This window comes from Esox lucius, chromosome 24, assembly GCF_011004845.1.
Source record: "Esox lucius isolate fEsoLuc1 chromosome 24, fEsoLuc1.pri, whole genome shotgun sequence".
Classification (NCBI taxonomy): Eukaryota; Metazoa; Chordata; class Actinopteri; order Esociformes; family Esocidae; genus Esox; species Esox lucius.
Genome location: NC_047592.1, coordinates 14,095,592 through 14,107,637, shown reverse-complemented (window position 1 = coordinate 14,107,637; position 12,046 = coordinate 14,095,592). Strand labels below are relative to the sequence as shown.

General features: G+C 41.7%; 1 protein-coding gene across 5 annotated transcripts in view; it reads left to right on the top strand.

Moving 5' to 3' along the window:
- The window catches only part of dock11 (dedicator of cytokinesis 11), a 103,856-nt gene that overhangs the window by 64,107 nt on the left and 27,703 nt on the right, over window positions 1-12,046 (top strand). For 3 of the 5 annotated variants that reach the window (XM_034290584.1, XM_034290583.1, XM_034290585.1), the window contains 5 exons: window positions 649-945; window positions 1,465-1,680; window positions 9,780-9,837; window positions 10,681-10,787; window positions 11,346-11,468. In XM_034290584.1, the coding sequence (XP_034146475.1) occupies window positions 649-945; window positions 1,465-1,680; window positions 9,780-9,837; window positions 10,681-10,787; window positions 11,346-11,468 (801 nt within the window). The remainder of the gene's footprint in view (window positions 1-648; window positions 946-1,464; window positions 1,681-9,779; window positions 9,838-10,680; window positions 10,788-11,345; window positions 11,469-12,046) is intronic. The other 2 variants (XM_034290587.1, XM_034290586.1) reach the window with 1 other exon arrangement.

Here is a 12,046-nt window from a genome sequence, read left to right as displayed (position 1 = left end):
CCGCTAATGTGATTATGTATGAAGTCTCCACTCGTGTAACAGTATAACTGATTCATCCACCGCTAATGTGATTATGTATGAAGTCTCCACTCGTGTAACAGTATAACTGATTCATCCACCGCTAATGTGATTATGTATGAAGTCTCCACTCGTGTAACAGTATAACTGATTCATCCACCGCTAATGTGATTATGTATGAAGTCTCCACTCGTGTAACAGTATAACTGATTCATCCACCGCTAATGTGATTATGTATGAAGTCTCCACTCGTGTAACAGTATAACTGATTCATCCACCGCTAATGTGATTATGTATGAAGTCTCCACTCGTGTAACAGTATAACTGATTCATCCACCGCTAATGTGCTCACAAGTCCTCGTTATGCAGTCTAAACTGCATAAACTGCATAAACAAATCTAAACATATAAGATGCATTCACAAATGAACAGTGACTAGGAACGTTTGAGAAACAGCTGCGAACGTTTTAAAGTCCATGTAGACTAAGCCGCACAGCACTGACTTTGCTTTGATAATCTGTCCCAAGAACATTATGTGAATGGAAGTTCACATACAGACTACATGCTGAGTTTCCACACAGTGCTGTGTTCTTCAGCAACCCGGCTGTCCCGTTGCTTCTTTATTGGACAGGATAATGAGAACGGTTGGAGTGGACAGAGAGGTGGTCAAGCAGTGGTTCGGTCTGTCAACACAGCTGTACACAGTAGAGGGGAATCAGACTGCTGGACCACCCATGGTACCAGGAATGTTAACCCACCCACACACACACACACACACACACACACTGCTCTCATTTCCAATTTCCTTGTCCAGATCATCATCGCTGTGAGCCAGCTGATATCAGATGTGGCGCTGACTGGAAGCTCCCGTTTCCAGGAGTCTCTCTCCATCATCAACAACTTTGCCAACAGTGACAAAGCCATGAAGGTGACCGCTGACCTTCGAATGTTTTCACAGATGTCTGCCGTCTGCACGGCTTTAGAACGGGACCATTTCAAATTGTTTTAGTTTTTCTTCAAAACACTTGAGTGAAATGTGTACACTCCCATCGTCCATCATTCAAAACAACTTGTTGGCCAACATAGACAGAGCAGCAAGGATACGTGGCTTTTATAAACTTAGCCTAGGATGTTCAAGGCACCATTAGAAGCCCAGGAGCTCAGTTAGATCCCATAATTATTATAGCAAGTCTGTTGTTGGTTCTTTCCTTCATGAAATTAACATTACTGTTGCCTTTGAGAAGGACGTATTTTATTACAGGATGTGTCAATGATCAGTTCTCACTGCTGCATGTAAAGGTTTAATGAAGTATTAATGAATTTTCACACTCACACATCCACAATATTCTATGGTAGCCATCTACGTTGGCCCGCGTGTGTGTTGGTGTCTGTCGTTTGTTTTCCCGTTTCCCGCGAAACGGGGAAACAGATCTCTGCCTGTTTGTAGTCCACAGCGTTCCCTGGCGAGGTGAAGGGACTGACCAAGCGTATCCGGACGGTGCTTATGGCCACGGCACAGATGAGGGAGCACGAGAAGGACCCGGAAATGCTGCTGGACCTGCAGTACAGCCTGGCCCGCTCCTACGCCTCCACCCCCGAGCTGAGGCGGACCTGGTTGGACAGCATGGCCCGGGCGCACATCAAGAACGGGGACTTCTCCGAGGTACCGTCAATGGTGTACAGAAACGTAGATGCACCACTGTGCATGTGTGATACCACGTAATCCAATCCCAGATCTGTGCTTGGGAATTCTTGGCCTCACACGACCCAATACTACAGCAGATCTGTGGCTAGGAAAACCCTACACTCTGTTTTGTGTTAGTAAGGACCGTGTGCTTTGAAAGTAAAGGCTTAAACCCAGAGCAGATGAGTCTGGCTTCTTTCAACTGCAGGGCATGAGGGAATGAGGAAAGAGCTATTTTTACCCTGGTGTACAAGGGCCGAGCTGGCCAAGTCGACTGCTAATCCATTGCAGTCTGCACGCATGGTTTCGAATACCATCCTCGTTGCATTTTTCATTCAGCGTGGCTTCGTAGGTACAGAAGGAACAGCTGTGGATTTCCTGCCCTGCAGGGTCACTTACCGATAAAGCTTACAAAGTGTGTACCTCTGACTGATCTGTACCACTGACATTGTGTACCTCTGACAGGTCTGTACCACTGACAGTGTGTACCTCTGACAGATCTGTACAAGCGAGTGTGTACCTCTGACTGATCTGTACCACTGACATTGTGTACCTCTGACAGGTCTGTACCACTGACAGTGTGTACCTCTGACAGGTCTGCACCACTGACAGTGTGTACCTCTGACAGGTCTGTACCACTGACAGTGTGTACCTCTGACAGGTCTGCACCACTGACAGTGTGTACCTCTGACAGATCTGTACCACTGACAGTGTGTACCTCTGACAGGTCTGTACCACTGACAGTGTGTACCTCTGACAGGTCTGTACAACTGACAGTGTGTACCTCTGACAGATCTGTACCACTAACAGTGTGTGGCTCATTGCGGTCTATCGCCCTCCTTAACTAACTACCTGCTTTTTGAGTGAACTTACGGAAATTCTTTATCAACCTCTTTTCATGGGTGGTTTATAAAAAAAATTAAATGTACTGAATTGTTTTGATTTTTGGCAACTTATTCCATTTTACCACTCATGTTCAAGGACCCATTCTGGATCTAGTCCTAAATCTTACCTCAGTTGACTTTGTCTTTTCTGACCTGAAGGCTGTTCTCAATACCACAATACCAACCTTCATGTAAAATGAGACCGATATCCTCCCTGAATCTAAAATCTGCTATTTGCAGAAGCATTATCTGATGGGCAGTCACTTTCTACACTCTCAACCAGAGTTGAAATGACAGTAAATGACAAGAATATTAAGCCCCATGTTTTAACAAGTATCTATGTTAAATGAACGCTGCTGGGCATAAACTGGAAATAAGCAGAGAAAATGTAACTTGAGAACACAACCCTAACCGTGCAGGCCCTAACATATCAGACTCATTATTAAGGCAAACTATAATCACATTGCAGAGGGTGTGACAACCCTGTGTACCTTTTTAACCAGTTCATTCTGAAGCACTGGCATGCAAGTCTTAAACTTGGCCAATAAGGATGTTGAGGAGTTTTCCCCTCATCAGGATTCAAACATAGAATCTCTTCACGTGGTTTGTGACTATTAGTTAGGCTGAATAGTAGTAAAATAAAAATCTTCTTTGTAAGTAACGATAACATAGGGACCTGTCCATCTTTACTATGGAAAACACTAAAGGGTAATCTGAGGGGCTGCATTAGAGCATTTCTCGCATCCAAAAAGAGATGCCGTATCTGGAAGATTTGTCTTCCAACTCTATGGGAACACAAAAAAATAACCAGTTTTAGTAATGTGGTCATATGTTTTTTCAAGTTATTGATATGTAACAAGCACCAATTTACGTCCAAGTTAGAGTTAGCAATAGATTATTGTCTCTTCCAACAAGGTCTTTTGACAACACCAGTGCATCGTCCAACTGGCTAAAACCGGTTTCTTTCCTTTTTCTTTTGTTTTCAATTCATGTTAAAAGTCCCCACCTTTGGCAGAACGATAATGGATGTCGCCTTGCAAAGCTAGCCTAACACACCCCGACAGACCCAGCACGCCAACTCCCTTTCCCCTGAAACAAACCCTGATCCACCTCACAGAACAACCAGAAACACAACCCTCAACCGCTTCCCTCCCAGGAGCTACAGTCATGCAGACCGAGCTACACACAACTAGATCTGTACCTCTGTACCTCTGACTGATCTGTACCACTGACAGTGTGTACCTCTGACTGATCTGTACCACTGACAGTGTGAACCTCTGACTGATCTGTTCCAGTGACAGTGTGTACCTCTGACAGGTCTGTACCACTGACAGTGTGTACCTCTGACTGATCTGTACCACTGACAGTGTGTACCTCTGACAGATCTGTACCAGCGAGTGTCTACCTCTGACAGATCTGTACCAGTGAGTGTGTACCTCTGACAGATCTGTACCAGCGAGTGTCTACCTCTGACAGATCTGTACCAGCGAGTGTGTACCTCTGACTGATCTGTACCAGCGAGTGTGTACCTCTGACTGATCTGTACCAGCAAGTGTGTACCTCTGACTGATCTGTACCAGTGAGTGTGTACCTCTGACTGATCTGTACCACTGACAGTGTGAACCTCTGACTGATCTGTACCATTGACAGTGTGTACCTCTGACAGATCTGTACCACTGACAGTGTGTACCTCTGACAGGTCTGTACCACTGACAGTGTGTACCTCTGACAGGTCTGTACCATTGACAGTGTGTACCTCTGACAGATCTGTACCACTGACAGTGTGTACCTCTGACAGGTCTGTACCACTGACAGTGTGTACCTCTGACAGGTCTGTACCACTGACAGTGTGTACCTCTGACTGATCTGTGCCATTGACAGTGTGTACCTCTGACAGATCTGTACCACTGACAGTGTGTACCTCTGACAGGTCTGTACCACTGACAGTGTGTACCTCTGACAGGTCTGTACCACTGACAGTGTGTACCTCTGACAGATCTGTACCACTGACAGTGTGTACCTCTGACTGATCTGTACCACTGACAGTGTGTACCTCTGACAGGTCTGTACCACTGACAGTGTGTACCTCTGACAGATCTGTACCACTGACAGTGTGTACCTCTGACTGATCTGTACCACTGACAGTGTGTACCTCTGACAGATCTGTACCACTGACAGTGTGTACCTCTGACAGATCTGTACCACTGACAGTGTGTGGCTCATTGCGATCTATCGCCCTCCTTAACTAACTACCAGCTTTTTGAGTGACCTTACAGAAATTCTTTATCAACTTCTTTTCATGGGTGGTTTATAAAAAAATTTAAATGTACTGAATTGTTTTGATTTTTGGCAACTTATTCCATTTTACCACTCATGTTCAAGGACCCATTCTGGATCTAGTCTTAAATCTTACCTCAGTTGACTTTGTCTTTTCTGACCTGAAGGCTGTTCTCAATACCACAATACCAACCTTCTGTAAAATGAGATCGATATCCTCCCTGAATCTAAAATCTGCTATTTGCAGAAGCATTATCTGATGGGCAGTCACTTTCTACACTCTCAACCAGAGTTGAAATGACAGTAAATGACAAGAATATTAAGCCCTATGTTTTAACAAGTATCTATGTTAAATGAACTCTGCTGGGCATAAACTGGAAATAAGCAGAGAAAATGTAACTTGAGAACACAACCCTAACTGTGCAGGCCCTAACATATCAGACTCATTATTAAGGCAAACTATAATCACATTGCAGAGGGTGTGACAACCCTGTGTACCTTTTTAACCAGTTCATTCTGAAGCACTGGCATGCAAGTCTTAAACTTGGCCAATAAGGATGTTGAGGAGTTTTCCCCTCATCAGGATTCAAACATAGAATCTCTTCACGTGGTTTGTGACTATTAGTTAGGCTGAATAGTAGTAAAATAAAAATCTTCTTTGTAAGTAACGATAACATAGGGACCTGTCCATCTTTACTATGGAAAACACTAAAGGGTAATCTGAGGGGCTGCATTAGAGCATTTCTCGCATCCAAAAAGAGATGGCGTATCTGGAAGATTTGTCTTCCAACTCTATGGGAACACAAAAAAATAACCAGTTTTAGTAATGTGGTCATATGTTTTTTCAAGTTATTGATATGTAACTAGCACCAATTTACGTCCAAGTTAGAGTTAGCGATAGATTATTGTCTCTTCCAACAAGGTCTTTTGACAACACCAGTGCATCTTCCAGCTGGCTAAAACAGGTTTCTTTCCTTTTTCTTTTGTTTTCAATTAATGTTAAACACAGTATGTAAGTTTTCTTAATAACAGTTGTGTTTGATGAATTGCCCACTCTAACATCTGCTTTTCATTTAGTTTCTTTTCTCACTATTGAATCAAGTCATTATTGGACGCTTTGATTTATTTCCTTAGAATTGCCTTTATCACACTGACCTTAACTTGAACCCAACACCATAAGCAATTGCAAGTCAACATTTCCAACTTACCCTTTCTATCAAAGGACCCTGAAAATGTGGTCTTAATACAGCTACATGGGATGGATAAAATAACGGAAACACCTAACAATAAATCAATGACCTAATAAGGAGTATGGCCCCCTTTGCCTTCCTGAAATGCTGTCATAGTGGGATGTTGCACCATTCATCAAGAACAAAAGCCTCTAGTTGTTTGATGAAAAGAAGAGGGTATTCACTTTGCATAGAACTTCCCACAAATGTCCAGTGTTTCCCAAAAGATGACCATCATACCATCATAGAACCTCCGCCATGTTTGTCATTTGACAGCAGCCATTTTGGCTTTCTCCTAATGTAAATCTGTCCAGATGTAGGAAATGATGCATGGTGACTTATCAGATCATATTACTTTTTTCCATTGATCAGGGGTCCAGGTTTTTTGCTCCTTACACCAATTAATGCATATTTGCGTGTTGGCCTTGAATACAAGTGGTTTACCTGAATGGCAGCCCTGCTATAAATTCCAGCAATGTGAAGCCTACAGTTTTTTTTGAGACCTGGTTACAGAGGTGGTGATTCATCCTGCTAAATGTCCATCTATCCCTGTCGGTCACCTTTGACCTCTGAAAAAGCGTTATTGTCTGTTCTCCATCCATGGCACAGGACAAGCAGTGACTCTCAATTGAAGCACACGTTTGTAACCTCAAGAAGGTGTCATTTTTACCCCTCTGCAATATCCTCCAACCAGGTAATTACTGCCTAATATGGATGCTGAGAAACGATAGCGTGCTCTCATCAAATCCGGACTCGATTACCATAATGCACTTCTGAAAGCTAGTAAGGTCACTAGTAAGTTTAGGCTGCTCTCACAAACATAAAAAAAATAACATTATTAAACAGCTTCCTGTTCAGTGCAGGATAACGTGAGATTCTGCTGCTCAACTTGAATAGTCTTTGTGGTAATGGACTAACATGCAGAGAACGACTGCCAAGCACGCAGACTACTCTTCAGGGTAATGGACTAACATGCAGAGAACGACTCCCCAGCACGCAGACTATTACCATCAGACTCAAACAGCCTGGTCAGATCAGCCGCAAATATTTGCATTATGGGTGACAGGGCATCTCTTCTGGAGCCCTCAGCTCTTGAATACATTACCTGTATATACAGCATTTGAAAATCTATTTTGTAAACATTCCAAAATTGAAACAAAACTACGTAGAGGTTATTTTGGACCTGTAATTGTTACAATAACATGTGCTTTTCTCACCTGCAAATGGATCGTACACCTAAAAGCCAGGGGCCTCCGAGACAAATGTTTGTCCACCTCGGCACTAAGCATTAGTAACTATAAACACTGTCTCTGTAAACACAGAATCATACTGTCACTATGTGCCAGCGTCTGAGGTCAGTTAGGGTTTCAAACTGTTCAAGTCAAGGGTTTTATTTAATGTAAACTTACTGTAGCTGAGTCCTTGGTGACCTGATATTGACTCCACTGTGCTGTTGTCATTAATGCCTCCCAAATGGCGTGCTATTTATGTATATCTTTTTGATCTTACAGTGAAATGTAGTGCACTGTATGGGGAATAGGTGCATTTTTTATCCAAATATAATTATAACAAACACATGTTTTCATGAGCTTTTATTGATGGAAAATACTCTGGAAATACACATACACTTAACAGGAATCCCAACTTTTGAACTTAATCTTTTGAAGTTTGTGCTCTGATATTCCGAGAACTGACATTCTATATATGCAGATGTATAGAGTTTGGAACTCAAGCTCTAGAGGAATGTAATCCATTGCAGTTACACGTTACCTGTCCACATTTGTAATCAGTAACGTAACTTTTTGATGACTCAAACTCAGTAACGTAATACGATTACTTTGAATTACTTTTAGATTACCTTCATATTTAGAGGCATTAGAAAACAAATAGGAATGGCCTGCAACCAAGTGAACACCTTTTGCGGGATCAATCAATGTTTTACATAGCTGGCTTAAAACAGAATTAGCTGTTTTCCCTTATGGGTTATGTACAGTGCCTTTGGAAAGGCTTTTAAACCATTGCTTTTTACTTCAATATGATTGAGGTACATCTCTACATTACATGCGAAAGGTTTGTCAGATATTCAGTCATTCCAATTAATCCAGTAACCCTCGATCTTCCATAATCTGAACTTTTATCAGAAAAAAATCCTAAATCTAAGGATGTGTTAGTCTATTCTGTTATTTGTGTTTTATTCATATTTTTAAATCCTTCAAAACATTGTTGAAAAATAAATAGCAATTTCTCTAAAAGGGTATAGACATTGTTGTAGCCTATATAAAAATCAAGATATGTGTAGCTTTTCGTGTGTACACTAAATCTGCAGTAGTCTGATGTTTTGCTCCACAACCACCAACATTGTCAAAATGTTGCAGAAAGCTCAGGGACGCGAATGCACGTTCGCAAACTTGAACACCCACACACAAATTGTACCCGCCCAAACGTTGCCTGCGATTATTAGGGTCACCAGAGATGGATTTTCAAAACGCAAATTAAAGAAATACACTGTGATCATACACCTGCACTCTTAACTTAATGTCAATGTCATCAGCAGTCAATGATAACCAATGAACGCAATATTCTGAGATGCAAAGCAAGCAGAATCACATGGCCTACCTTTATCTGACGGATTTGAGGGGGCTGCATCAAATGCAGATCATCAGCCTTTGGCAGAGTGTTTTCCAACACCTTTTCTCCTCATATGTCGTAATAAATTCCATATAATGTTTTATCTTGAAGGCAGTGCCATGTTACAGCTATCTAACAAATAGTTAAATAGTTATCTAACAGAATCTTCAAAACCACTCCTGTCTGAGTTGTTCAGTGCAACTCTTCCTGGCTGTGTTGTTCGTTGCATTTGACAAATAAACTTTGAACCTTGAAAAAGATATAACACCAGGTAGATGTGTCAATAGTACATTTACTCACATTTTATATGGGTCGGCTAATATTATTGTAGATAGGCCTATATTATTGTATAAAAATAAAACTAGCGCTTCATCGTCACTAATCTGGTTATGCGCACCCACCTCACACACACAACAACTGAGGCACACAATTGTTGTTTTGGTTTATAAACATAAAAAAACAAACATGCAACGTATCATAATTATTTCGCTTTTTCAATTGAAGTAATCCAGAAGTAATCATATTTATTTCGAATATATCTGTAATCCGATTACAATATTTTAGTTGGTAACGTAACAGATTACAGTTAGTTTTTTTGTTATCCATTACCCCCCAACTCTGCAGATAAGTATGGAAATGTGATAACAGATGTAGTTTCAACCACCGACCTGTTATAAATATGTATTCAAATGGCCTGGGAAAGTAGCCTGGTTCATATCTGTGTGAAACGTTTGGGTAGGGGTCCCAGGAGAGGGTTGTGAAATGCATTACTTGTTTAGGGAAGTTACAGCTTCAAACGGCTTCAAACACCCCTCGTTTACAGCCGCTTTATCTAGACACTGATCCATGTAACCTCCACGCAGATAGTCAAAACCAGGTGCTCCGTTACTCATCACATTTTATGACTGATTGATACGGGTTGTGTCATGTGTGTGTTCATGTGTGTTTATGCGTGTCTGCTTCATGCTGTTCGGTGATGTGGCTCTGAGGAATGCGGTGGAGCCACTCCTTTGTCAGGTGACTCTCCGCCTTCTGATCCCTGCTCGTTCTGTCTTCACAGGCCGCTATGTGTTACGTTCACGTCGCCGCCCTGGTGGCTGAATATCTCCACAGGAAAAGTAAGACTGGCCTCCCCACTTCCCGTTTAACCCATCCACCTACCTAGGCTTGTCAAACACACTCCAGAACCTTCAAGCATTCTTACATGCTTTTTTTTACTTTAGATTGTCTGTTAACATTATTGTAAAGTTTTTACATTTATAGACCAGCGTGAATAGTCCACTATGGATTGCTGTCAAGCTGTGAGATCAGTTGGTGTAAGCCTATCAATGCCTTTATGTTGTTTAGTCGTTTACAGCTCAGTCCTCCTACACATTTTCTTGTCTGTCCCATTGACAAAACTAGGGTTTTCCAAACCCTTTCTTACCTTTCTTATGTTTCACGTTTTTGTTTTAACCCTAAACTGGCGCACCAAAGTAATTTATGGATGTTTGTTGTATTGCAAATGATCTGTATGATATAAGAAAAGAAGTGTAAGATTAGGTGTTTGCCTTTATTTTCTGTGATAAACAGGCTTTCAAAGACATTTCAGAGCAATGGTAATTAGCTTAACTTTAGATGGAGAGAAAAAACACAAACATCCTTGTGTTCCTTAGCCACTTTGGATCCAAAGAATGTATTCAAGAGTTTGTTGCTCCATCTCTTAACTCCTAGTGACCAGAAACCTTCAGAAAACAGCCATTGAAATTTGTATATTCCTTAGGCTGTGAACTTCATAGCTCAAAGATTTGGGGAACGACATACATTTTCCAGACTTTTACAAAAACGTTGGTGTGGTAAAACCCTATAAACACAGCATACTATGAAAAGCAATACACAAATGCTATATATTGGCGGACTCACAAGTGTTGTTAATGTTCACCATAATGATGACGCTGAGGTGGTGGATGTTCTCCTCCCAGAGATGTTCTCCAGCGGCCTGGCAGCCTTCAAAAGGATCACTCTGAATATCGAAGAGGAGGCTGCCATGAAGGAAGACACGGGCATGCAGGATGTTTACTACACCGAGGTGTGTGTGGGCTAGTGAGTGTGTGTGTGTGTTGGTGTTAGGCCATTTAAGTCTTTATGTTGTTTAGCATTTTATTGTCTGTCTGTGTCGCTTTGATCAAACCTGTGTGTCACTCACCTTCACTTTGGCCTCCCTAGATGTTTCACATTTAGTTTCTCCACTAAACTGATAATATAAATGTTTGTGTTTGTATTTCTTCAGAACCAAAATTCACCAAAATGTTTTGACTTTGCATGTCCTGTCTTTAAAAACGCTTTTGTGTGATTATGAGTTGGGTCAGGATTAGGTTAAGACATGAACGTTAGGTTGTTGAGGTTAAGGTTTTTTATGAAAGTTTCATTTTAATTAAAATTTGTGTGTGTGTGTGTGTGTGTGTGTGTGTGTGTGTGTGTGTGCAGGTGCTTGAATGCATTACACACTGTCGAGCAAATAGAACTGTGAAATGATGACTCATGGTAAAGAATTGGTTTCAGTAGCCCTGTCATGTGATAATACATGATAATTTTGACCCTGGCGATTCACCCTGGCCCCACTTGTGTTTCCTGGCCTGACTTACAGGAGGTCTTAGTGGAGCATTTGGAGCTGTGCGTAGAGGCACTGTGGAAGGCCGAGCGATACGAGCTGATCACACACATTGCCAAACTCATCATCCCTGTCTATGAGAAACGCCACGAATTTGAGGTATGATCTGTCTACAGCTATGTAAAGTCTTTACAATTCCCCAGGGCTATTCTGAACATGGAAGCTAGACTAAATTACGTAGCTATAACAATGATTCAATGTAGTTGAAAAATCCCACATTAATAATGAAATTGTCTGATGGAATAATAGTTCATATTTTCTGTGCTGTCAAATGACATATTTCCTGTTTGTCCCTGTGCAGCTGTCTCTTGTCTTGAGGCATAAATATGGTCTAATGGCCCATTTAGCCACTAGTCTAGTTTATGGAATAAGTCCTCATGCATAAATACATTCCAAGTTTCCCCAGATAAAGATCAACCCTTCTCGAGCTGGGACTGTCTTAAAGGCCCACTATTCTGTACGTACAGTTGTGCAATGCTTCTAGCTGAAGACCCCATGTCCCTGGTCAAAAGAGCTTCTCCAGATGCAATTTAGAACACTTGACTCTGAGTCGTGACTTGGCAGTGGCTGATTTCTCTGGCTTCTCTCTGCTCTCTATTATTTTCCCCAAGGAGTCCCATCACACCCATCACCACATGTTATCCCTGGCTCAAACGTTTGCGTACCCTTGGAGAATT